The 25995-nt window shown below is 49.4% G+C and overlaps 1 protein-coding gene across 2 annotated transcripts in view; it reads right to left on the bottom strand.

Moving 5' to 3' along the window:
* Positions 1–25995, bottom strand: part of tmem232 (transmembrane protein 232) — a 141971-nt gene that overhangs the window by 99411 nt on the left and 16565 nt on the right. Inside the window, exons 3-6 of one of the 2 annotated variants that reach the window (XM_038805123.1) lie at positions 20364–20435; positions 10921–11032; positions 8770–8875; positions 244–401 (exon numbers count right to left, since the gene is read on the bottom strand). In XM_038805123.1, the coding sequence (XP_038661051.1) occupies positions 244–401; positions 8770–8875; positions 10921–11032; positions 20364–20435 (448 nt within the window). The remainder of the gene's footprint in view (positions 1–243; positions 402–8769; positions 8876–10920; positions 11033–20363; positions 20436–25995) is intronic. The other variant, XM_038805124.1, reaches the window with a different exon arrangement.

Here is a 25995-nt window from a genome sequence, read left to right as displayed (position 1 = left end):
ACACACTCTCCATAACCTTATTACCTATCCTGCTGTATGGATTAGCCATCGGAGGTCCTAAATGTGAATATAACTGAGTCAAATTTCTGTAGACTTCTGTAACACTGATGCATTCATCCTAAAAAATATAACTACAAAGCTTTGGGAAGAAATTCATTTTCAACCACAGAATGTCTTGTCTTCTTTTTACACTATTCAGCTTACAACGGTTACGTGAGTCATTATTTTAATTTGATCATGTACCTTTATTATCTTGACTTCACATGTATAGAGATACGACTGCTTTACCGCATCAGCACAGATCCAGAACAAGACAGACTCAGCAAGGAAGAACAAAACAGGAATCTGGTCTGGGTGCAATGGTGCATGGTCCAAAGAAATCAAGAGAATGTCTAAAGCCTCTTGAGAAATAACAAAAAATAAAAAAATCAGTACAGAATCATACAGCATGTGCCCCATGGTCAAACAAATTAATAAAAAAATTATTTCCCATTAAACCTAATTAACTTTTCCACAATACTTTCTTGTATTATATTGAAACAAGGTCAAAAAGCTCAAAATTCCAATCAGGCCCTGGGGACGAACAGGATACTGAAAAATGGGGGCAGAACCAGAAATGTCTAGGCTTGTAGATGGATCTTTCACCTGTCTGATCCCCAAAATCAAGAGTTGGTATTGTGTTTGCATTATACTACCAGGTATCTGTTAATGAATTAAGAATTAAGAGCAGGAGTAAGCCATTTGACCCCTCAAGCATTGCGTCATTCAGGAAGATCATGGCGGATTTGGTTGTGGTCTCAACTCCACTTTCCTGTTCGTCGTCCATAACCCTCGACTCCCTTATCAATCAAAAATCTGTCTACCTCAGCCTTGAATATATTCAATGACCCAGTCTCCACTGCTCTGAAGAGTGGTGAGCCTGTGGAATCCATTGCCACAGGAAGTAGTTGAGGCCAAAACATGTATGTTTTCAAGAAGCAGTTAGATATAGCACAGGGTGAAGGAGATCAAGGGATATGTGGGAAAGTGGGATTAGGCTATTGAGTTAGATGATCGGCTATGATCGTAATGAATGGTGGAACAGGCTTGAAGGGCTGAATGGCCTCCTCCTGATCCTATTTTCTATTATAACCCCAATGGAGGTCCCGGGATCAGGACCATTAGGTTTCCCATGACCTCCCCGGATTATGAACTTCCCCTTGAAGGGGGCAGGGCTTCCCCTTAACAAGGAGAGCTCCAACTTGTATAACAACCCGGGCCTGGGTGCAGGTCGGGATGGAAATCCTCAGGGTAGTGAAGGAGTTTTGGATTCTTACTGTAATGAATCTTGTTTGTTAATTTCTACTTATCATCTATGCATTTTGTTTATCCTAGATTCAACACTGGGGACAAGGATTGAGTGGAGCTACCATTGGCACAGGTTGCTGCGCACCCAATCCACCTCGTCTAGGCTTTGTCAGGTCCAACTACTAACCGCCGAAATGCCGCATATTAGAAAGCTGAAACCTTTTAATGCAAGTACAGATATTGGGGGCAATACATAGAGGGCGCAATTCTCTGCACTCACGACGGTGCGGAGAATAACGGGGGTCGTAAATTTTTACGGCCACGCTAGTCTGACGCCCTCCCGCTATTCTCCCCCCCCCCCACGCCCGACTCCCGACACGAATCGCTGCCGCCGTTTTTTTACGGCGAGCAGCGATTCTCAGCTGGCCGATGGGCCGAAGTCCAAGCCCTTTACGGCCGTTTTTACGAACGGCAAACACACCTGGTCTGGCCGTTCGTAAAACGGCCGTAAAGTTCGGATCTTGGCAACCATGGCACTGATTGGCACGGCAGTACCACGGCCGTGCCAAGGGTGCCATGGGCCCGCGATCGGTGCCCACCGATCGCGGGCAGCGGGTCCGATTCCCGCGCACTCTTTGTCCTTCCGCCGCCCCGCTGTATCCATTCGCGGGGCGGCTGAGGGGCATCCCGGCCCGCGCATGCGCGGGTTTCGCGCAAATGCGCGATGACGTCATCCGCGCATGCGCGGGTTGGAGTCTTCCAATCCGCGCATGCGCGGTTGATGTCATGTGACGCGTCAGCCGTCGCAAACTCTGGCAAGCGGGCTTAACGAAATTCGTTAAGCCCGCGATGCCGGAGTTCACGGTCGCGGCATGCTAGCCCCGACCGGGGATCAGAATCGGTTCCCGGTCGGGGAGGGGGGGGGGGGGGAGGCTGGCATCAAACCCGCCCGTTTTTGACGCCAGCTTTACGATTTCTCCCTGTTTGGGAGAATCGCGCCCCAGAATGTTTGATATAATTTTTTTCAAACAAATCCGATTATCGGCGATGAGAGACAAACTGTGCTGTTGCTAATGGCTTGCAGAGGGCCTACCTACAGATAAAGAGCCTGACTCAGCCGGACCCCACAGATACCCGATCCCTCGCCACCCTGGTGGCCCTAGCGGGGGAGCATTTCGACCCAAAACCATCGCCTATTGTGCGCCGTTTCCGGTTCTACGTGGCTGCTCAGGCCAAGGCCTAGTCAGTGACTCCTTGGCCCACCTCCGAAAACTGGCTGAGACATAAAAATTTGAAGCAACGTTAAATGAGGCACTCCCAGATCGCTGGGACTGAGGACTCCGTGATGCGGCCGCGCAATTGAAATTAGTCTCTGTGGCACACCTGGACCTGCAACGCGCAGTGGAGATAGTGAGAAAGTGCTGAACAAGGGGTCAAGTAACTCCAGGGGATGAAATGAAATGAAATGAAAATCGCTTATTGTCACGAGTAGGCTTCAATGAAGTTACTGTGAAAAGCCCCTAGTCGCCACATTCCGGCGCCTGTCCGGGGAGGCTGGTACGGGAATCGAACCGTGCTGCTGGCCTGCTTAGTCTGCTTTAAAAGCCAGCGATTTAGCTGAGTGAGCTAAACCAGCCCCTGCTCAGGCAGTGCTCAGTCTGGGATGCCAAAGCAAGCACCATTCACACTCGGCTAGACCTGAGGAAGCTGGCCCCGGGCAGTGGAACACCTACTGGAGGAACACAGGCCACGGTTATAGAGGCCGGGAACGCAGCCAGACATTCTCCCCCAACCGTGAGGAACAGGAATACAATTACCGACCAGCGGGGGCTGTGACAGGTCGCAAAGACCAGGGGAACAGGAAGCCCCTTGAGGAAACAGCCCTCCCACCGACCCACCTGGAGTGACCATCCCCCACGTGATGGGGCTTACTTTGTGGAAGACGGCGATAGCACTTACCAGCACTTTACGCTGCATGGCTGCACCAAGAGTGGCGCCCATCCAGATCTCTCTGCAAATTAATGGACACACAATCTGCATGAAGCTCAAAACTGGGGCAGCAGTGTCTGTAGCCAGTCCTCATATGTTCGACCCCATCCGGTCTGGCCTTCAATCACTGACCCTGTTGGACACCAACGCAAGGCTGGCCACGTATGCGAGGGAACCAATGGCAATAGCGGGCACTTTGAATGTTCCGGTCAAGTATGACAATAATCTTTCTCTGGTCGTGGTCCACAGGAGCGGCCCGAACTTGCTGGGGTGTGACTGATTACACCACCTGCGGTCAGATTGGAAGCAGGTGTGCTGCATGCACCTACATGGCCCTGAAGGGGTTCTGATAAGATTTCTGTTGGTATTCCAGGATGGCTTGGGCACCATGAAAGGGGCTGTGGCCCGAATAAGCGTCGGCCTGATGGCTCAGTCATGCCACTTCCATGCCTGACCTGTTCTGTACACCTTATGACCCAAGGTAGACAGTGAATTGGACCGGATGGGGATTCATAAGCCCGATGCAGTTCTCCGACCGGTCGTCCAGTCAGGAAGCCGGACAGATCAGTGGGCTTATGTGGTGACTATATGATGACAGTCAACCGTGTGTCTAGACCCGGCCATTATCCCGTCCCTAGGATTGAGGATCTTTACGCAAAATTCAGCAGAGGTTAAATGTTTATTAAACTCGACGAGTCATGCTTACCTCCAGTTGGTTCTGCCCAACCCACCCACCTCCCCCCACCCCACCACGTCCAGACACTTCGTAACTATGAACACGCACAGGGGACGAAATGAATAAACCCACCTGCCCTTTGGGGTTTCCTTCACGTGTACAATATCCTACATGCTGGTCTATCTGGACGATGTCCTGATCATGGGCTCATCCGACCAGGAACACCTGCAAAACCTGGCCACGGTACTGAGATTTTTTGAGGAAGCCAGAGTCCGCCTCCAGCAGACGAAATGTGGCTTCAACGCCACTGAAGTTAGCTGGCCCATAGATCGCCATGTTTACACCTGGTGGGAGAAAAAGTACAGGTAATTCGGCAGGCTCCCGTACCAGGTGGCCCGACGAAATTCCGATCATTTCTGGGCCTGGTAAATTACTATGGCAAGTTTCTCCCAAACCAGGCCACCACCTTAAACCGCCCACCCCTCCCCATCGACTGTCCAACAAGATGCAACACTGGCAATGGGCCAGAGAACAGCAGGGAGCTTTCGCCAAGGTGAAACATCAGTTCTCCTCATCAAAATTGCTAACCCACTTCGGCCCATCATGACCACTCCTGTAAGGCGTCAGGACCATTCTGGCACACACCATGGACAATGGATCTGAGCGTCCCATCACCTTCGCCTCACAAACACTGGCCAACACAGAGAAGTGATATGCGCAGATCGAGAAGGTGGTTTTGGCCAGTGTGTTTGGGGGGTCTCTCCTTGGGCTCTTCAAGGAAGATCGAGCGATTACCACCCATTGCTTCCGCCTGCGATGGGCATTGCTGCTCGCAGCATTTGACTATGATTTGGAACACTGCTCCTGGGCCAAGATTCCCCACACCGTGCACTGAGCCATCTGCCCCTGCCGACCAGGCCACCTACACCAGCCACAGCCAGTGAGTTCATTGGTGCCCTCCATTTTATGGACTCGTTACTGTTCACGGGGTCCCGCATCCGTGGGTAGACCCAGATTGAATCTCAGCTTTACTGCGTCTGCCACCTGCTGCAGTATGGGGCTCAGCACCAAGCTTTACCACAGGCCCTGAAGACCAACACCACAAAGGTGCAGGAGCTAAACATAGAAGATGGCATGCTCCTTTGGGGGTCCTGCATGGCAGTCCCCGAAAGTGGACGCTGTCCACACCTGATGGACTGCTACAATGGACACCAGGCGAGTTCAAGATTAAAATGTTAACTCGCAGCTACGTGTGGTGGACTGCCATCGATATGGGCATCGAGCGGGTGGTTTAGCGCTGCATCCAGAATCAGGCACACCAGAATTTGCCATCTGCAGCCCTGCTCCCCTGCTCCACCCGTGGGAATGGCCAGGTCATCTGTGGTCTCGGATCCATATATGTGGACCGCTTTCAGGGCGCAGTGTTCCTTGTCCTCGTCGATGCCCACTACAAGTGGATGGAAGTCATCAAGATCCCATTCAGGCCATCATAGAGAAATTCCGGCAAATTTTCAGCACGCTCAGCATACCCGAGGTGCTGATATCAGATGATGGTACGACGTTTACAAATGCGGAATTTCCGGCATTAGTGTCCGCTAATGGGATCTGTCATATGAGGACCGTCCTATACCACCCGGCTTCAAATGAATTGGCCGAGCAGGTGGTGCGAACTTTTAAGTTCAGAATAAAGAAGCAGTCAACGGGTTCCCAGGAGACCCATTTCGCCAAGTTGTTATTCTGCTACCGGACAATCCTGCATGCCATGATGGGCATCGCGCCAGTGGAGATGTTGATAGGTCATCGCCTCCGCACCTGTTTGAGTCTCAGCTTTCTGGATATTGGCAGGAAAGTCCGCCACGCTCAAGACTGGACTGAGGCGGACCCAGACAGCCACAAGCCACTGCGCAGTTTCACCTCAGAGATGCGGTACACATCTGGAATTTAAGCGATGGGGCCACTCGAAACCCGGCGTCGTGATGCAGAAAACATGTCCCGTTTTCTACCAAATATGGACATAGGATCACGGGCGGAATTCTCCGTCCCCGCGATAAATCAGGAAGGCCGTCGTGAACTCGGCCGAGTTTTACGACGGCCTCGGAGGCCGCTCCTCGGACCTTATTCACCCCCACCCGGGGGGCTAGGAGCGGCGCTCCATACCTCTCAGCCGCTGGGCCTTGACGCTTGCGCCAAGGCGGCGTGCCGAGAGTGACGCGACGGCGGCGCCTAAGTGACATCACCCGCGCATGCGCAGGTTGGCCGGCTCCAACCCACGCATGTGCGGCTGATGTCACGACGGCTGACGGCTCCAACCCACGCATTCGCGGTTGCTGTCTTCCCCTCCGCTGCCCCGCAGGACGTGACGGCTTGATCTTGCGAGACGGCGGAGGGGAAAGAGTGCGTTGTTTTGAGATGTCGGCCCAACGATCGGTGGGCACCGATCGTGCGGCAGTCCCCTCCCGAGCACGTCCATGGTGCTCACTTCCCTCTCCGCCCCCCCCACAAGCTTCAAACGGCACTTTGGCGCCCATGTTCACGACGGCAGCGACCAGGTATGGTTGAACCGGCCGGGAACGTCAGGCCGCTCGGAGAATCGCCGGTCGCTGTGAAAAACGGCGAGCGGCGATTCTTCCGAGCGGGGGGTGGGAGAATTGCAGGGTGGGCGTGTCGTGAGTCACCCGGCCCTCCCGCGGTTCTCCCACCCGGCGTGGGGAGCGGAGAATCGCGCCCCACGTGTCCAATCGTCACATGGACCACCTCCGAAGCTGTGTGCTGGATACTCCAGCCGTACCGGCCATTGATTCAGCAATCCCACTTCAGTCATCTTCCACTGGCTGTCGAGGATCCAGAGGTCATTTTTGAGGACACCGAGATGCTGGATGAAGAACTGCCGAGTTCCAACTTGGAAACCGAGATGGACGTTCTGCCACCGCTGGGGACGCCTGTGCCAGCTCTCGTTGCCACACCAGCAATGCCACCACTGCCCAATTGCTCAAGATGCAAACACTGCTCCCCGGTCCAATATATGCCTTCTGATGCTGCAAGGTGTGTGCCCAATCACTGTTCACAGGCAAAACATTCACAAGGCTTACCCATGGATGTGTATGTTGCTCTGGGCTTAGGGGTGTGAGGGGAGAGGGAGAAGTAGGAGGGGGAGCTGGTAAAGGAGATAAATTGGGGAGTATGGAGCCAGGCGCTACATAGGGTAAATGTGACCTCCTCATGTGCGAGGATGAACCTGATACAATTCAAGGTGGTACACAGGGTGCATATGACTCAGGCGAGAATGAGTGGGTTCTTCCAAGGAAAGGCAGGCGAGTACCAGAAGTGTGGCCGGGGACCAGCAAACTACGCATATATGTTCTGGGACTGTGAGAAGTTGGAGAGATGCTGGGTGGGAGTGTTCACGGCACTAACAAAGGCTGTGGGGGAAGAGGTCAGGCGCGATATTTGGGACATCAGAGAAGCCGGAGCTGATGGAGGGGAGGAAGGCTGATGTCGTGGCCTTTGCCTCTCTGGTTGCCCGCTAATAGATCTTGTTGGAATGACGGTCGACTACGCCGCCGCGGTGATGGCCTGGCTGGGAGACTTATATGATTGTCTCCATCTAGAAAAGATTAAATTTGGACTCAGGGGTTCAGCGAAGGGCTTTGAGGCACATTGTGGGCTATTTGTGGCCATGTTTGAGGAGCTGTTTGTCACGGGGTGGGAGGAGGGGTGTGTGGGGTGAAAATGGGGAAAACTTTGTACAAACTGTATAATTGTGTGACAAGGAGCATGTTCCCCGGATTTTTCATGTTTTGTAACTGTTAGAATAAGTTTGGAATGAAATACACTTTTAAAAAATGAGTATGGGCCCAACCTGCTCAACCTTTCCTTATAAGACAACCCTTTAATTGTGAGAGAAATTGATTACAAAAGTAGAGAAATTATGCTACAGTTGTGGAGGTCACTAATGAGACCACATCTGCTGTATTGTATTCAGTATTGGTGTGATTATTTAAAGAAAGATGTAAATGCATTAGAAGCAGTTCAGAGAAGGTTTACTGGACTAATACCAGAAATGGACAGGTTATCTTATGAGGAAATATTGGACAGGTTAGGCTTATGTCCACTGAAGTTTAGAGGTGACCTGAGTGAAACCTTTAAGATCCTGAGGAATCTTAACAGGGTGGATGTGGAAAGGATGTTTCCTCTTGCTGGAGAATCTACAACTTTGGGGTCACTGTCTAAAAATACGAGCTCGCTTATTTAATTAGAGATTAGGGGAATTCTTTCTGGGCCGTGAGTCGTTGGAATTCTTCCTCAAATTGTGCTGGAAACAGAGACTCTGAATATGTTTAAGGCAGAGCTAGATACAATGTTAGGAATAAAACTTAACAGGTTTGAAAAGAATGAACATATACCGTTCTTAATAAATAGTACAAAATGAAGAAAATTCTTTGATCTAACCACATTTTACATATTGCGTCACAACCATTTTATTTTTTGTATAAATATATGTTTGAAAACATCTTGCCACATTTCTTCTTTAGCAAAATATTAGCGATCTCCATCTTTAGGTTATGGTTTAAGTTATATTTAAACATATTAGACTGGTTTTACTCACACCTATTTTCCAAAAAACAATTCAACAAACATTCTATACATGGTCTGAGGTGCCTTATATGTGCAAGTAATTTACATTTTAATTCTTGATTTTGCATTTTGATTTTAGTTCACTCATCCTGTTCTGCACCTCCAATACTGTACAGCTTAATTAATAAACGTGTTTATATCATGATCATTAATATTCTTTGAAGATGAGATTAAAAGCTTACCTTCCTGTATTTTCCCTTTACACTGAACCAACAAAGCTAGTTCTGTCCAAGCTAATGGCAGATTAACATGGTTTCCTGAGCCCAGTGTATTCAATCCAACTTTTCGCTAATACAAAAACACAATCAATGAGCATAATTTAGAGTTGCAGCATTCTGTATTTATTATTACTATAACTGCATCACTGGAACTTATATATTGTGGCGAGCCAGCAAAGGCAATATTTTTCTTCATGACATTTCTTATCAGTACTCATTTATTTGTTAAATATATTCAAGGCATTTTTATTTTGTATCGTAGCTTCCATATGTCAATGGCAGACGATAAAAGTGAGAATGATTCCTGGTCAGCCATGTGTTGGAAATAAATTGAGCCCCTACTATCACTATCCCTAGCTCTTGGCTGTAATATGCATGTAAGAGTGTATGGCCTGAAATTTTTGGATAGCAGGGTGACCCCCGCCACTTGGAGAGTCGGCGGAGAACATACATACTGCCATCAATAAGTCCAACAGGCATGCTGTCATTTTACACTCAAATGAGCATTGATTGGCAGCAGGCGTGACTTCGATATGGATTTCAAAGGAAATCCTGCCTTGGAGAGCTGACGGTCAATCAGATTGGCCAACAGCTCTCCAGTCCACCCAGACAAAGCGCTGCAGTGGCCAGAAAAAGTAATTGCAGCACCGTACCTGGGACTATATGCAAGAAGCCAGTGAGAGGGCGAGTTGTGGGGATCCCGGGGAGGGGAGGGGATGGCCTAGTGGACCATAGAGAGGGGGGGGGGGGAAACAATTGTATAAACAGTGGACAGGCTGGGGGGGGAGGAGAGATCAATAACTTGGTGTCAATAACACAAAGATCAATTCCTGTTCAGGACCTTTTTCGTTAACCTATCTGTAGTGGAGCTCATGGCACGATAGGTCAGACTTGCCTTCAGTCACAAAGCTGATGAGGAAAATCTGAGACTAACCTTTTTTCATAGAATCATAGAATTTACAGTGCAGAAGGAGGCCATTTGGCCCATCAAGTCTGTACCAGCCCTTGGAAAGAGCACCCTACTTAAGCCCACACCTCCACCCTATCCCTGTAACCCTACCTAACGTTCTTTCTTGAGTTTGTTGTTAACCAGTTAAAAATTATGAGAACTATGACAATTACTATCTGCCAGCATGACTTTTAATTAGGTTTACTGAAGTGATTTCCAAAAAAAATATTTAAAAATGTTACTCATCTCTCTCAAGATCATTAAGGCCAAGCAGGAAAGTAGAGTTAAGGCCACCATCAGATCAGCCAGGATCGTACTGAATGGGAGAGCAGGATCAATAGACTAAATGGCTCCGCCGGCTGCTATTTTTTTAATGACCACTTGATCTGGGGCAGCACGGTAGCAAAGTGGCTATCACTGTGGCTTCACAGTGCCAAGGTCCCAGGTTCAATTCTCCACTGGGTCACTGTCTGTGCGGACTCTGCACGTTCTCCCCGTGTCTGCGTGGGCTTCCTCCGGGTCCTCCGGTTTTCTCCCACAGTCCAAAGACATGCAGGTCAGGTGGATTGGCCATGATAAATTGCCCTTAGTGTCCAAAAGTAGGTTAGGAGGATAGGGTGGAAGTGAGGGCTTAAGTGGGTCAGTGTGATGGGCCGAATGGCCTCCTTCTGCACTGTATGTTCTATAATCAATCTTTTGGTATATCACAAGCTTTTCCTCAGTCACTTCCACCACCAGAATGCAGTGGACTGAGCAAGCCACCTGACTTGTCCAGTGAAAGCATTTGGAAGACGATGGTCCTGGTGGTCCCACGGCTCAGGTTGTGTCAGGAGTCAGAGGGTGAGCATTGGTGCATAGCGGTGTAATGGCCCTGGTTTAAAGAACGTAGTCCTTATTCTCAAAGTGGTGAACTGGCATGGTGTAAATAAAATATTTCTCTCGTGCCTTTCAGGACTTCAGGATGTCCCAAAACGCTATTACAGCCAATAAGTACTTTTGGAATCTAGTGACGAGTCATGCAGATGGTGAAAAATTCTGAGACCAAATGCTCCATGAGATTATTCCCATCTGGGTCACCTATTATTGTTTCTACTGTTAACACGTTAAACAAAGATCGCTCTGGTCATTAAAGCAATCCTTTCATTCAAAAATGGTTTGTTTAGAACCTTATTTCTGGTGAGCATTTTCTGAGCCATATCAATCATTTGTTCCTTTTCCTTTTGCTCTTTTGCACACTTCAACTCCTGAACAAATTCTTCTGTGACTTCAAAGGGATTTCTGAAATAATCAAATGGTAACATTAAAAATTGTTTCCTTTATGTAACTGAATGAAGAATTGCTAAAACTTTTTCCAGCTCATTCCAGCTACCCCAGACGAGAAGTTTTAGCCCATGTTAAATGAAGTGAATTTTGGGAATAATTTTATTACCTGACCATAGATTATATGGCTGAAGAATTTCTGAAATAACTAGACATAACCTTGAAACTGTCTTTCTTTTCTAATCTCAAAGTTGAAAGTCAGAACCCACCAGTTTGTGAGCCACAGGCAGTCTGTTTGTTCTGCAGATTGAATCAGACCCCAGCAGTGGTCAAAAACTTCAGTAAGAAGTCTTACAACACCAGGTTAAAGTCCAACAGGTTTATGTGGAATCACTAGCTTTCAGAGCTCAGCTCCTTCATCAGATGAGTCATGTGATGTAAGAATTCTTACTGTGCCCATCCCAGTCCAACGCCGGTATCTCGACATCAAAAACTTCAGGGTAGGTGAGCAGGTTGGAGAATTAGCTTCGAAAATTGCACCCCAGATGTTTCTCCTTTCCTCTGTGTTGAGCTTCACCTTTGGGTGTGTTATATAGTAATAGACCTGTCCTCACCCAGTGTTATACATCGACAAATCTGTCCCCAATAGTACTATACCCCACTGTTAGTGAGCAACCTGCCCCCACCAGTACTGTACCTGTGTTATACAGGGACAAGCCTGTCCCTACCAGTACTGTACCCCAGTGTTACAGTGACCAACCTGTCCCCACTAGTTCTGTACCTGTGTTATACAGTGACAAACCTGTCCCCACCAGTACTCTAACCCAATGTAATAAAGTAGCAGATTTATCCTCACCAGTATTGTAGCCCAATGTTACACAGCGACAAACCTTTATTACAATTAAGGGGCAATTTAGTGTGGCCAATCCACCTACCCTGCACATCTTTGGGTTGTGGGGGTGAGACACAGGCAGCCACGGGGAGAATGTGCAAACTCCACATGGACAGTGACCTAGGGCCGGGATCAAACCCTGGTCCTCGGCCCTATGAGGCAGCAGTGCTAACCACTGTGCCACCGTGCCACCCCATACAGTAACAGACCTGTCCTCACACCAGTACTGTATTCCAATGTTATAGTGACAGATCTCTCCCGACCAGTGATGCAAGGTAACAGACCAGTGCCCACCTGTACTGTATCTCCGTGTTATAGTGACAGACCTCTCCCCACCAGTACTCTACCCCAGTGTAATACAGTAACAGATCTGTCCTCACCAGTACTGTACCCCAGGGTTATACAACAACAGACCTGCACACACCAGTACTGTACATCAGTGTAATACAGTGACAGACCTCTTCCCACAACTACTGCACCCCAGTGTTATACTGTGACAAACCTCTCCCCTCGAGTACTGTACCTGTGGTATACAGTGACAGACCTCTTTCCACAAGTTGTGAACTGGCATGGTGACCCACCAGTACTGTACCCCAGTTTTGGACAAAATTTTTGAACTTCATGTTAGTTTTAATTAGATATGTTACTGGAGAGTCCTGGATTCATAATCTAAAGGTTGAGTTCAAATCCTATGAAAGCAAGTTGCAAAACTGAAATCAATAAATCTCAATTTCCAGATAGCATCAGAAAACTGACCTTAAAAGCCACTGCACTGCATTAAAAATCCAACTGATACACTAATGTCTCTCATAGAAGAGAAATTGCCTTTCAACATGCGAGTATAGTGCACAATACATGAGTAATGCTTAATTCCCTTTGCATAATCTAGCAACCAGGTCAGCTGTACACAGGCAACAAGGGATGGACAATAAATTCAGCAATGCCCACAACACAAAATGAAAAAGTTAATTATGGTAGAAGTATCAAGAAGTGGACAGCATCGGAAGTGCTATAAACCTATTCTATGCAAAGAATGCCTGGCCCAGATTTTGCGGTGGCATTGTGCTATCTGTGAAGTTTTTTGATCCTTCATATAACTTCCTATTTTCTGCCAGGACTTCCGATTCTGGCGGAAGCAGAAATGGGCTAGTGCCCCACCCTCTACTGGGTGAGTCCAGCGATTGCAGTAGAGTTAAAGGATGGCAAGGTGCCCCCTTTTTACAGTACAAACTGCTGCATTCAGGTAGGCTTTTAAAGATCTCAAATTTTGTGAATAAGTGTGAGTTAGTGAATGGATGAGTTCATAGGTGTGCCAGTGATTGGGTAAGCGGGTGACAGAGTGAGTACTTGGGTGAGTGGGCAGATGGGTCAGTGGACAGTGAAATCGGCATGGTCATCGGGTAGATGGGGAATCAGGTCACATGGTTAGCCAGGTCGTGAAAGTGGTTGCTTGGGGAGGTAGTTAGTTGGGTCAGATCAGAGAGGATGAAAGTGGAAGCAACAGTCTGGCAGATCAGGCGGAGGGATGATAGTTGGGGGGTGTCGGTCGTGGTATCAGTTATGTTGGATAATCTATGAGTTTGACTCATAACATTTTCTGGGTAATAATCCAGATATGCACATCTGGGCCAAGTATCTGACACTTGCCATGGATAGAACTTTTGCATTCTTTTTTATTGCCTTTTCAAAATTAATTCTTGGGATGTGGGTTTCACTGGCTAGGCCAGCATTTATTGCCCATCCCTACTTGACCTTGAGAAGGTGGTGGTGAGCTACCTTCTCGAACTGCGGCAGTCAATGTTGAGTAGGTACACCACAGTGCTGTTAGGGAGTGTGTTCCAAGATTTCCAGCAACCGTGAAGGAACGTCAATATATTTCCAGGTGGGAACATTTATAGAAGGGTAGCCAATCAAACGAGCTGCTTTGTCCTGGATGGTGTTGAGCTTCTGAAGTGTTGTTGGAGCTGCATTCATCCAGGCACGTGGAGAGTATTACATCACACTTCTAAGTTGTGCCTTGTAGATGATCTACAGGCTTTGGGGAGTGAGGTGAGTTACTTATTCTGGGATTCCTAGATTATGCCCATCCCTACTTGACCTTGAGAAGGTGGTGGTGAGCTACCTTCTCGAACTGCGGCAGTCAATGTTGAGTAGGTACACCACAGTGCTGTTAGGGAGTGTGTTCCAAGATTTCCAGCAACCGTGAAGGAACGTCAATATATTTCCAGGTGGGAACATTTATAGAAGGGTAGCCAATCAAACGAGCTGCTTTGTCCTGGATGGTGTTGAGCTTCTGAAGTGTTGTTGGAGCTGCATTCATCCAGGCACGTGGAGAGTATTACATCACACTTCTAAGTTGTGCCTTGTAGATGATCTACAGGCTTTGGGGAGTGAGGAGGTGAGTTACTTATTCTGGGATTCCTAGATTATGCCATGCTCTTGTAGCCACCATATTTATATGGCTAACGCAGTTTAATTTCTTGTCAATGGTAAACCCCAGGAGTTTGATAATAGGGGATTCAACAATGGTAATGCCATTGAATGTCAAAGAGCGATGATTAGATTCTCTCTTGTTGGGGTTTCCGGTGGCTGTGATGGATCAGTAGGCCACACATTTGGAAGCTCCCATTTTAAAGAGATTTTTCGGCTCTTTTGAGAGCCCAAAACGGAAATTTTTCGACGTCTCCCGGTGGGGGAAGGTGTGCTGAACGACTTTCCCTGCAGTCCATGACTCGAACTCGGAGTGGAAAGGTGGAAAAAACAGCAGCAGCTCCTCAGAAAAAACGGGGGAAGGGATCCAAGATGGCCACTGACAAAGCTCCAGAGGGGTGGAGACTCTGGGCCCAGAAACAACAAACTGATCTCCTGCGCTGCTTTAAAGAATTCAAGGATGAAGTACTGAGCTCTCTGCAGGAAACAAACAGAAGGCTGTCAGAGATTCAGTCCACCCAGGGTGCTGCCATCAAGAAGTTGCAGACGCAGGCCATTGAACGAGAGGAGGAGGCCGTGGTCCTCGTGAGTAAGGTGGAGGGGCACGAAGCACTCCACAAGAAGTGGCAGGAACGCTTTGAGGAGCTGGATCACCGCATGAGGTGGAAAAACCTGCGGATCTTGGGCCTTGCAGAGGGGCTGGAGGGATCGGACCTGACAGCCTATGTGGCTGTAATGCTGAATTCGCTAGTGGGGGCCGGATCTCTCCATCTGCCCTTGGAGCTGGAGGGAGCGCACAGGGTTCTGGCCAGGAGGCCCAAGGAAGATGAACCCCCGCGTGCGGTGCTGGTGAGGTTCCACCGGTTCAGTGATCGGGAGTGCGTGCTGCGCTGGGCCAAGAAGGTGAAGAGCAGCAATTGGGAGAATGGGGTAGTGCGGATCTACCAGGACTGGAGTGCGGAGGTGGCTAAGCGGCGGTCCGGATTTAATCGGACGAAAGACGTGCTTTATAGAAAAAAGATAAAGTTCGGAATGTTGCCGCCCGCGCGCCTGTGGGTAACTTATTCGGACCGGCATTATTATTTTGATTCCCCGGAGGAGGCGTGGGCCTTCGTGCGGACGGAGAAACTGGACTTGAACTAGGGGTTGGGGGTTGCGAGGTCGGCTGTAAGATATTAGTGCTGGATTCTGCTGTTGCTGTGTTCTCTTTTTCTTCTGTTGTTTTCTTCTTGTTTTAGTACTTTTGCAATTTTGATATGGTTATTTACGGAGGGGTTGTTCTGCTATGTTTTTGTTTTTGTGCTGTGGGACATTGTTTGGGCTGTGTATCTTGAGGGGAGGGTCGGGGGGGGTATGTTGTATTCTATGCCGGAGTGGGGGTATGGAGTGGGGCTGATATTTGGGAGCTGCGTCAGAAGGGTGTGGTGGGGCAGTGCGAAAGCGCGGGCTTTCCTCTGGTTTCCTGCGCTGCGGGGCTGGGGGGTGGAGATGGTGACGGGGGAGGCGGGGCCTTAACTGGTTCTTCCCCACGCTGGAGCGGTGCCAGGAGGAGGGATAGATTGGGGGATGATCCCACTTCGGGAGGGGTCGGGCTATTGGCGGGAGTTTCCGGGGTCAGCAGAAGTTAGCTGACCCACGGAAGTACAATGGAGGACGGTTCGCGGCTGGGAGGGTTCCTAGCCTGGGGGGGAAGGGAGGGGGGGAAAGGGGAATACCGGGTTGCTGCTGGTAGGGTCAAGAAGGAGCTGGTGGGGGCTGGGGGGACAGAGGTGAGGGGTTGTCGCTATGGGGACGGGGTCGAGCAGGGGGTGCTAGCCTGGGGCGGGCAGTCAACGGGCTATGGCTAGCCGACGGGGGAGGGGGGCGGGACGCCCTCTGATCCGGTTGGTCACCTGGAATGTGAGAGGGTTGAATGGGCCGGTGAAGCAGTCGAGGGTACTGGCTCACCTGAAGGGGCTAAAGGCGGATGTGGCAATGCTTCAGGAGACCCACCTGAGGGTGGCGGACCAGGTCCGCCTGAGGAAGGGATGGGTGGGGCAGGTTTTCCACTCGGGGTTGGATGTGAGGAACCGGGGAGTGGCGATTCTGGTGGGGAAAAATGTGTCGTTTGAGGCATCGGAAGTGGTGGTGGATAAGGGCGGTAGGTATGTGATGGTTAGGGGCAGGCTACAAGGAGAGAAGGTGGTACTGGCTAGTGTGTATGCCCCAAATTGGGACGATGCGGGCTTTATGAGGCATATGTTGGGACGGATCCCGGATCTGGAGGCGGGAGGTCTGATCATAGGGGGGGACTTTAATACGGTGTTGGATCCTTCACTGGATCGGTCCAGCTCTAGGACGGGTAGGAGGCCGGCGGCGGCCAAGGTACTGAGAGGGTTTATGGATCAGATGGGTGGAGTGGATCCATGGAGGTTTGTGAGGCCGAGGGCACGCGAGTACTCTTTCTTCTCCCACGTACATAGGGTCTACTCTCGGATAGATTTCTTCGTGGTGAGTAGGGGACTGATTCCGAGAGTGGAGGAGGCCGAGTATTCGGCCATTGCAATCTCCGACCACGCTCCGCATTGGATAGAGTTGGAGATGGGAGAGGTGCGAGACCAACGTCCGTTGTGGCGGTTGGATGTGGGGTTGTTGGCGGAGGAGGAGGTGTGTAGGAGGGTCCGGGCAAGTATTGAGGGGTACCTTGAGGTGAATGATATGGGGGAGGTTCAGGTGGGGATGGTCTGGGAAGCCCTGAAGGCAGTAATTCGTGGGGAGCTGATATCCATCCGGGCACACAGGGAGAGGAGCGAGAGGAGTGAGAGGGATAGACTGGTGGGAAAGATGCTGGAGGTGGACAGGAGATATGCAGAGGCACCAGAGGAGGGATTGTTGGGGGAGAGGCGCAGCCTACAGGCTAAATTTGATTTGCTGACCACTAGAAAGGCGGAGGCACAGTGGAGGAAGGCACAAGGGGCAGTGTACGAACATGGTGAAAAGGCGAGTAGGATGCTGGCTCATCAGCTGCGTAAGCGGGATGCGGCTAAGGAGATTGCTGGAGTGAGAGATAAGAGTGGGAATGTGGTGCGGAAGGGGGTAGAGGTGAATGAGGTCTTCAAGGATTTTTACGGGGAACTGTACCGGTCGGAGCCAACGGGGGAGAGGAGGGGAATGGAGAGGTTCCTGGACGGGCTTTCTTTCCCGAAGGTGCAGGAGGAGAAGGTGGAGGGGTTGGGTGCGCCGATTGAGCTGGAGGAGCTAGTTAAGGGGATCGGGCAGATGCAGTCAGGGAAGGCACCGGGGCCGGATGGGTTCCCGGTGGAATTTTATAAAAAGTTTGTGGACCTAGTGGGCCCCTTGCTGGTGCGAACACTCAATGAAGCGTGGGAGGGGGGGACTTTGCCCCCGACGATGTCACGGGCGCTGATCTCGTTAATTTTAAAGAAGGACAAGGACCCCCAGCAGTGTGGTTCATACAGGCCCATATCTCTCCTCAACGTGGACGCTAAGGTGCTGGCAAAAATCCTGGCCACCAGGATAGAGGACTGTGTGCCAGGGGTTGTGCACGAGGACCAGACAGGTTTTGTGAAGGGAAGGCAGCTGAACACGAATGTGCGGAGATTGCTGAATGTCATTATGATGCCGGCGATTGAGGGGGAGGCAGAGATAGTGGTGGCACTGGATGCGGAGAAGGCCTTCGATAGAGTGGAGTGGGGGTACCTATGGGAGGTGTTGGGGAGGTTTGGATTTGGTGAAGGGTTTATTAGATGGGTGAGGCTGCTATATGAGGCCCCGATGGCGTGCGTGGCCACGAATAGGAGGAGGTCGGAGTACTTCCGGCTTTACCGAGGGACCAGGCAGGGTTGCCCCCTGTCCCCCTTGTTGTTTGCACTGGCAATCGAGCCGCTGGTGATGGCATTGAGAGATTCAGAGAGGTGGAGAGGCTTGGTGCGAGGTGGAGAGGAACATAGGGTGTCGTTGTATGCCGACGACCTGTTACTGTATGTGGCGGACCCGGTGGGAGGGATGCCGGGAGTGATGGAGTTACTAGCCGAGTTTGGGACCTTCTCAGGTTATAAATTAAACTTAGGCAAGAGCGAGGTGGTTGTGGTGCACCCTGGAGACCAGGAGGAAGGAATTGGTAGGCTCCCGCTTAGGCGGGCAGGGGAGAGCTTTAGGTACCTGGGGGTGCAAGTGGCCAGGGACTGGGGGACACTCCACAAGCATAACTTTACCAGGCTGGTAGATCAGATGGAGGAGGAGTTCAGGAGGTGGGACATGCTGCCATTGTCGTTGGCGGGGAGGGTGCAGTCCGTCAAAATGACAGTGCTTCCGAGGTTCTTGTTCCTTTTTCAGTGCCTGCCCATATTTATCCCCAGGGCCTTCTTTAGGAGAGTGACTAGCAGTATTCTGAGTTTTGTGTGGGCACATGGGACTCCGAGAGTGAGGAGGGTGTTCCTGGAGCGAGGAAGGGATGGAGGTGGGCTGGCACTGCCCAACCTTCTGGGGTACTATTGGGCAGCCAATGTGTCAATGGTGCGTAAATGGGTGATGGAGGGGGGAGGGGCGGCGTGGAAAAGAATGGAGATGGCGCCATGTAGAGGTACGAGCCTGGGTGCCATGGTAACGGCACCGTTGCCGCTCTCCCCTAAGAGGTTTACCACGAGCCCGGTGGTGGCAGCGACCCTAAGAATCTGGGAACAATGGAGACGGCATCGGGGGGAAACAGGGGGCTCGATGGAGGCTCCACTGGGTGGCAACCATCGGTTCATCCCGGGGAACACGGATGGGGGATTCAGGGGGTGGCAAAGGGCGGGCATCAGCAAATTGAGGGACCTGTTTATTGGCGGGAGGTTTGCGAGCCTGGGGGAACTGGAAGATAAATTTGGCCTTCCCCAGGGGAACATGTTCAGATACCTGCAGGTAAAGGCGTTTGCTAGGCGACAGGTAGAGGGATTCCCTTTGCTGCCCTCGCAGGGGACGATGGACAGAGTGCTTTCGGGGGTGTGGGTAGGAGAGGGGAAGGTGTCTGACATCTATAAGGTAATGCAGGAGGTGGAGGAGTCGTCAGTGGAGGAGCTGAAGGCTAAATGGGAGGAGGAACTCGGGGAGCAGATAGAGGACGGGACTTGGGCGGATGCCTTGGAGAGTCAACTCTTCCTCCTCATGTGCGAGGCTTAGTCTCATCCAATTTAAGGTGCTGCACCGGGCCCACATGTCCGGGACTAGGATGAGTAGGTTCTTCGGGGGTGCGGACAGGTGCACCAGATGTTCGGGGAGTCCTGCGAACCACGCCCATATGTTCTGGGCATGCCCAGCACTGGAAGAATTCTGGAAGGGGGTGGCGGGGACGGTGTCGAGGGTGGTTGGATCCAGGATCAAACCAGGGTGGGGACTCGCGATTTTTGGAGTTGCGGTAGAGCCGGGAGTGCAGGAGGCGAAAGAGGCCGGTGTCCTGGCCTTTGCGTCCCTAGTAGCCCGTCGAAGGATTCTGTTACAATGGAAGGATGCAAGGCCCCCAAGTGTGGAGACCTGGATCAGTGACATGGCGGGATTTATAAAATTGGAAAAGGTCAAATTTGCCCTGAGAGGATCAATACAAGGGTTCTATAAACGATGGCAGCCTTTTCTGGACTTCCTGGCTCAGAGATAGGTAACTGGGTCAATAGCAGCAGCAACCCGGGGGGGATTTAAAAAAAAAAAAGATTCTCTTGTTGGAGATGGTCATTGCCTGGTGTCGTGTGGATGTTACTTTCTACTTGTCAGCCCAAGATGGATATTGTCCAGGCCTTGTTGCATTTGATCATGGATTGCTTCAGTATCTGCATTGTTGTGAAGGGTATTGAACATTACACATCTGTGAACATGCCACTTCTGACCTTATGACAGAAGGAAGGTCATTGATGAAGCAACTGAAGATGGTTGGATCCCGGGCACTACCCTAAGAAACTCCTGCAGTGATATCATGAGATAATTTACCTAAAAGTTGGAATAGGTTGGGGGGGAGAGGCATCCTTCTCCCACTTTCAAGGTACTGCTGTTTATTACCTGAGGTGCTTTGATGATTGCAGATAGTTTAATGGCTTTGTGATGAAACTCTGTCTGCAGAACAGCTTCTTGCTGTTAATTAAAAGCAAATAGAAAGCATGACTGACTCATAATGTGACCGTTACAAGTCCAAGTTCCTTTTCCACTTATGGATTGTTTATTAATATTTATTAGGTCGATTATACATCTTGTGTTGTGGATTTTGCACCTTAAGCATTTCAGACAGTCTCTTTGTATCAATTACCCTTTCAATTTCAAATTAGCCTTTTGAATTAGTTTTAGCAAAAGGCATAGAGTCAACATTTGTCTGGATGGTTCCTTTTGTTTTCTCTTGAGACAGGGTAGTGTTTCAATTCACAAAAGAAGTCAGGTTATCCTCCTATGGCCATCATTTTGCAACCGTTTGTAGTTAGGTTAAAATATAAAATGAGTTGTTAAGTTCAGAAAATACTGGCGCATGACACACTAAACTCAGTGTTGGAGATACTTGCAAAGTGTCCCAGGCAGTACCATTCAGCCCATCAAAAGTTTAAACTTTCCAGACAACTTCATGTGTGCACGCATCAGGACTGGTCACCTCAACAAATTGGGCGGCCTAAAGAAAGGGAGAACAGCACAGAGGGGAACTCAGCCATTGACATGCAAGTCTTGTCCAGTCACTGCATGATATGGGAAGAACAGTCAGTAAGCACTACAGCAGCAGTGGTTTGTCACAATCCTGGCATTATGGGGGCCTAGGAGGAGGGGTAGACTTGTAAATATAATTGAGATGTCATCTGAACACAAGGAAGGCAGCAGCCAGCAGCTGGAGAGTAACCCCCAAATTCAAAAATAAAACGGGTCGAAACGCAAGAATAGCAGGGCTGGCACTTCCGGTGGCTCTATGAAGGGGGAAGACACACATGGGGTGGCTCCCATAAGGGTACTTTATTTTTAGCCCTCTTTGCCCCGTTTTAAGGGTATTTTTGCTTAAACTTCCACATGATCTATGGTATAAGGTGTCAGATAAGGGAAATACCCAGAAGGACTAGGGCAAGGAAAGCTGAAGACAGTGGTTCATCGGCGGAATCAGGGGTTTCTCGAGGCTCTTCGGTGGAGAAGATGGCGCAGGCTTCTGCTGCAACTCTGGCCACTCCACTAACAGCATTGGAATTCAAAACGCTATGGGGGGGATTGTGTCCGGGGACGTCCGTAATTCTATGGAGGATGCCCTGGCTCCCATTTGATTGTCGTTACAAAAGACCAATGAGACGGTAAAAGTGCTTGGTGCTGCGATAAAGGGCGTGGAGACCTCTCTCTCTCTCTCCAGGCATTCTGCAAGCTGAGATTTTCCTGATGGCTGGTGCAAATAAAACACTGAGGGCCAAAGTGGATGATCTGGAGAACTGTTCTTGGAGGCAGAGTATTAGCAACATGGATTTGCCAGAAGGATTGGAAGGCCCAATTCCCACAGATAACTTTTCAAAAGATGTTTGGGAAGATGATGGGAGAGGCTGGATTCGTGAGCTAGATTGAGCCTACTGGACAGTCCGGCAGAAGAACCGTCACAACGAACCATCACAAGCTGTTATTGTAAGGTTCCACAGCTTCCAGGAGAAGGAACGGGTCCTGCGATGGGTAAAGGAATATCGGGACAATAGATGGGAAGGCCATGCCATCAGGCTTTTTAAGATGTTGGTGCTGAGCTGGCATGGAAGCGGGCAGTGTTTAACAAGACTAAAGCCACCCTGTTGAAGAGTGGAGTTCAATTTGGTGTGGTGTACCCGGTGCAGCTCAGGGTGACCTTTGAGGCGAAAGACTATTTTTCAATGTGCTGGAGAATGTGGATGCTTTCGTAAAAAAATGGACTGGGTGCGAATTGATTGTGGTTTCTGAATGTTGGGATGGGTACGGGGATATGGAGAGTTGTTAAGATTCCCTGTACATGTTCTTGGGTGGGATGATTGATTCAAAAGTTGGTTTTGGGTGGGGGGCTTAACATTACAGGGGGTGTTCTTTGTGCGAGGAATAGTTTGCTGATAGTGACTACAGATTTTTCTTTGTTGTGTCTTGCTGGTGGGCTTGGTGGCCATCTTGGGTGGGCCTGGTGCCTGTACTCTCTAAGGAATTGTTCGGTGACATGAAATGGCTGACTCTGGATCGAGATGGTGTGGGAGGCCCCCAATTTGGTTGGTCACCTGCAATGTAAGGGGTTGAATGGCCCGTGAAAAGGTCGAAGGTATTTACTCACCTGAAAGGTTTTGAGTGCTGATGTGGTGGTTCTGAAGGAGACTCATTTGGGGGTCAGGGATCAGATTATGTTGCGGAAGGGGTGGGTGAATCAAGTATTTCACTCGGGCTTCGACGGTAGGGCCTGGAGGGCAGCAATTTTGATCAATAAAAAGGTTCAATTTTCGGCCACTAAGATCTTGGTGGATCCTAGTGGTAGACATATGATTGTTGGTCGGTCCTTGGCAAGCACCTTGGTAGTCCTGTTCAATGTCATTGCACCAAATTAGGATGATATGGATTTTGTTAACAAGTTGCTGGTCTCCACTCCTGATTTGGACTTGCATCAACTAATTTTGGGGGAATGGGTGACTTAAACTGAGTTCTAGATCTGAGGATGGATCGATCTAAGTCCAAATCGCTGGACCCATCAAGGGTAGCAAAAGCATTGTTGATTTAATGGAGCAGATGGCAGGTGGGGGGCAGATCCGTGGCGTTTTTCGCACCAAGGGACAAAGATATTTATTTTCTCCCATCAGGTTTACTCACATTTCTATGGTGGGTAGGACTCTCCTCCCCTTGGTGGAACACCACTAGTCACCTTTCTCCATTTTGAGGCACTCCCTTCCACCACTACTCTCTGTCTCCTGTTGCCCAGCCAGTTCTTTATCCATCTAGCTAGTACACCCTGAACCCCATGCAACTTCACTTTTTCCATCAACCTGCCATGGGAAACTTTATTAAATGCCTGACTGAAGTCCATGTAAATGACATCTACAGCCCTTCCCTCATCAATTAACTTTGTCACTTCCTCAAAGAATTCTATTAGGTTTGTAAGACATGACCTTCCCTGCACAAAACCATGCTGCCTATCACTAATAAGTCTATTTTCTTCCAAATATGAATAGATCCTATCCCTCAGTATCTTCTCCAACAGTTTGCCTACCAATGACGTCAAGCTCACAGGTCTACAATTCCCTGGATTATCCCTGCTACCCTTTTTAAACAAAGGGACAACATTAGTAATTCTCCAGTCCTCCGGGTCCTCACCCGTGCTCAAGGATGCTGCAAAGATAGCAAAGATATCTGTTAAGGCCCCAGCTATTTCGTCCCTCGCTTCTCTCAGTAACCTGGGATAGATCCCATCCAGACCTGGGGACTTGACCACCTTAATGCCTTTTAGAATACCCAAAACTTCCCCCTTCCTTATGCCGACTTGACCTAGAGTATTTAAACATCCATCCCTAACCTCAACATCCGTCATGTCTCTCTCCTTGGTGAATACCGATGCAAAGTACTCATTAAGAATCTCACTCATTTCCTCTGACTCCACGCATAAATTGCCTCTTTTGTCTTTGAGTGGGCCAATCCTTTCTCTAGTTACCCTCTTGCTCCTTATATAAGAATAAAAGGCTTTGGGATTTTCCTTAACCCTGTTAGCCAAAAATATTTCATGACCCCTTTTAGCCCTCTTTATTCCACGTTTGAGATTTGTCCTACTTTCCTGATATTCCTCCAAAGCTTCATCAGTTTTAAGTCGCCTAGATCTTATGTATGCTTCCTGTTTTCATCGTAGCTCGTCTCACAATTCCACCCGTCATCCATGGTTCCCTAATCTTGCCATTTCTATCCCTCATTTCTATCCCTCATTTTCACAGGGACATGTCTGTCCTGCACTCTAATCAACCTTTCCTTAAAAGACTCCCACATTTCAAATGTGGATTTGCCCTTAAACAGCTGCTCCCAATCCACATTCCCTAGCTCCTGCCGAATTCTGTTATACTTGGCCTTTCCCCAATTTAGCATTCTTCCTTTAGGACCACTCTCGTCTTTGTCCATGAGTATTCTAAAACTTACAGAATTGTGATTGCTATTCCCAAAGTAATCACCGACTGAAACTTCAACCACCTGGCCGGGATTATTCCCCAATACCAGGTCCAGTATGGCCCCTTCCCGAGTTGGACTATTTACATCCTGCTCTAAAAAAACTCTCCTGGATGCTCTTGACACATTCTGCTCCATCTACGCCTCCAACACTACATGAGTCCCATTCAATGTTGGGGAAGTTAAAATCTCCCATTACGACCACCCTATTGCTCCTACATTTTTCTATAATCTGTCTACATATTTTTACCTCTACTTCACGCTCGCTTTTGGGAGGCCTGTAGTAAAGTCCCAACAATGTTACTGCACCCTTCCTATTTCTGAGCTCTACCTATATTGCCTCAGTGCTCGAATCCTCCATAGTGCCCTCCTTAATCACAGCTGTGATATCATCTCTGACCAGTAATGCAACTCCTCCACCCCTTTTACCGCCCTCTCTATCCCTCCTGAAGCATCTATGCCCTGGGATATTTAGTTGCCCATCTTGCCCTTCCCTCAACCAAGTCTCAGTAATACCAATAACATCACATTCCCAGGTACTAATCCAAGCCCTAAATTAATCTGCCTTACCTGCTACACTTCTCGCATTAAAACAAATGCGCCTCAAACCACCTGTCCCTTTGCGTTCATCATCTAGATACATAGAACATACAGTGCAGAAGGAGGCCATTCGGCCCATCGAGTCTGCACCGAGCCACTTAAGCCCTCACTTCCACCCTATCTCCGTAACCCAATAACACCACCTAACCTTTTTGGTCACTAAGGGCAATTTATCATGGCCAATCCACCTAACCTGCACGTCTTTGGACTGTGGGAGGAAACCGGAGTACCCGGAGGAAACCCACGCAGACACGGGGAGAATGTGCAGACTCCACACAGACAGTGACCCAGCGGGGAATCGAACCTGGGACCCTGGCGCTGTGACGCCACAGTGCTATCCACTTGTGCTACCGTGCTGCCCTAAATTTCTTCCCTGTCTACTCTTCCCCTTAGTCACAATGAGTTTATTATCTAGTACCTTACTGGCTTTAGTTGCTGCCTCTTTACTGACCTCTAACTTCCTAATCTGGTTCCCATCCCCCTGCCACATTAGTTTAAAACCTCCCCAACAGTGTTAGCGAAAGCACCCCCGAGGACATTGGTTCCAGCCCTTCCCAGGTGTAGACCATCCGATTTATAATGGTCCCACCGCTCCCAGAACCGGTTCCAATGTCCCAAAAATCTGAACCCCCTCCCTCCTGCACCATCTCTCAAGCCACGTATTCATTCTGACTATTCTTGAATTTCCACTCTGATTGTCTCGTAGCACTGGTAGCAATCCTGAGATTACTACCTTTGAGGTCCTACTTTTTAACTTATCGCCTAACTCCCTAAATTCTGATTGCAGGACCTCATCCCGTTTTTTACCTATCTCGTTGGTGCCTATATGCACAATGACAACTGGCTGTTCACCCTCCCTTCAATATGTCCTGCAGCCGATCAGAGACATCCCTGACCCATGCACCCGGGAGGCAACATACCATTTGGGAGTCTCGTGTTT

This window comes from Scyliorhinus canicula, chromosome 8 (assembly GCF_902713615.1).
Source record: "Scyliorhinus canicula chromosome 8, sScyCan1.1, whole genome shotgun sequence".
NCBI lineage: Eukaryota > Metazoa > Chordata > Chondrichthyes > Carcharhiniformes > Scyliorhinidae > Scyliorhinus > Scyliorhinus canicula.
Note: the sequence above shows the minus strand (reverse complement) of the source record. Positions and strands in the feature narration are given on the sequence as shown.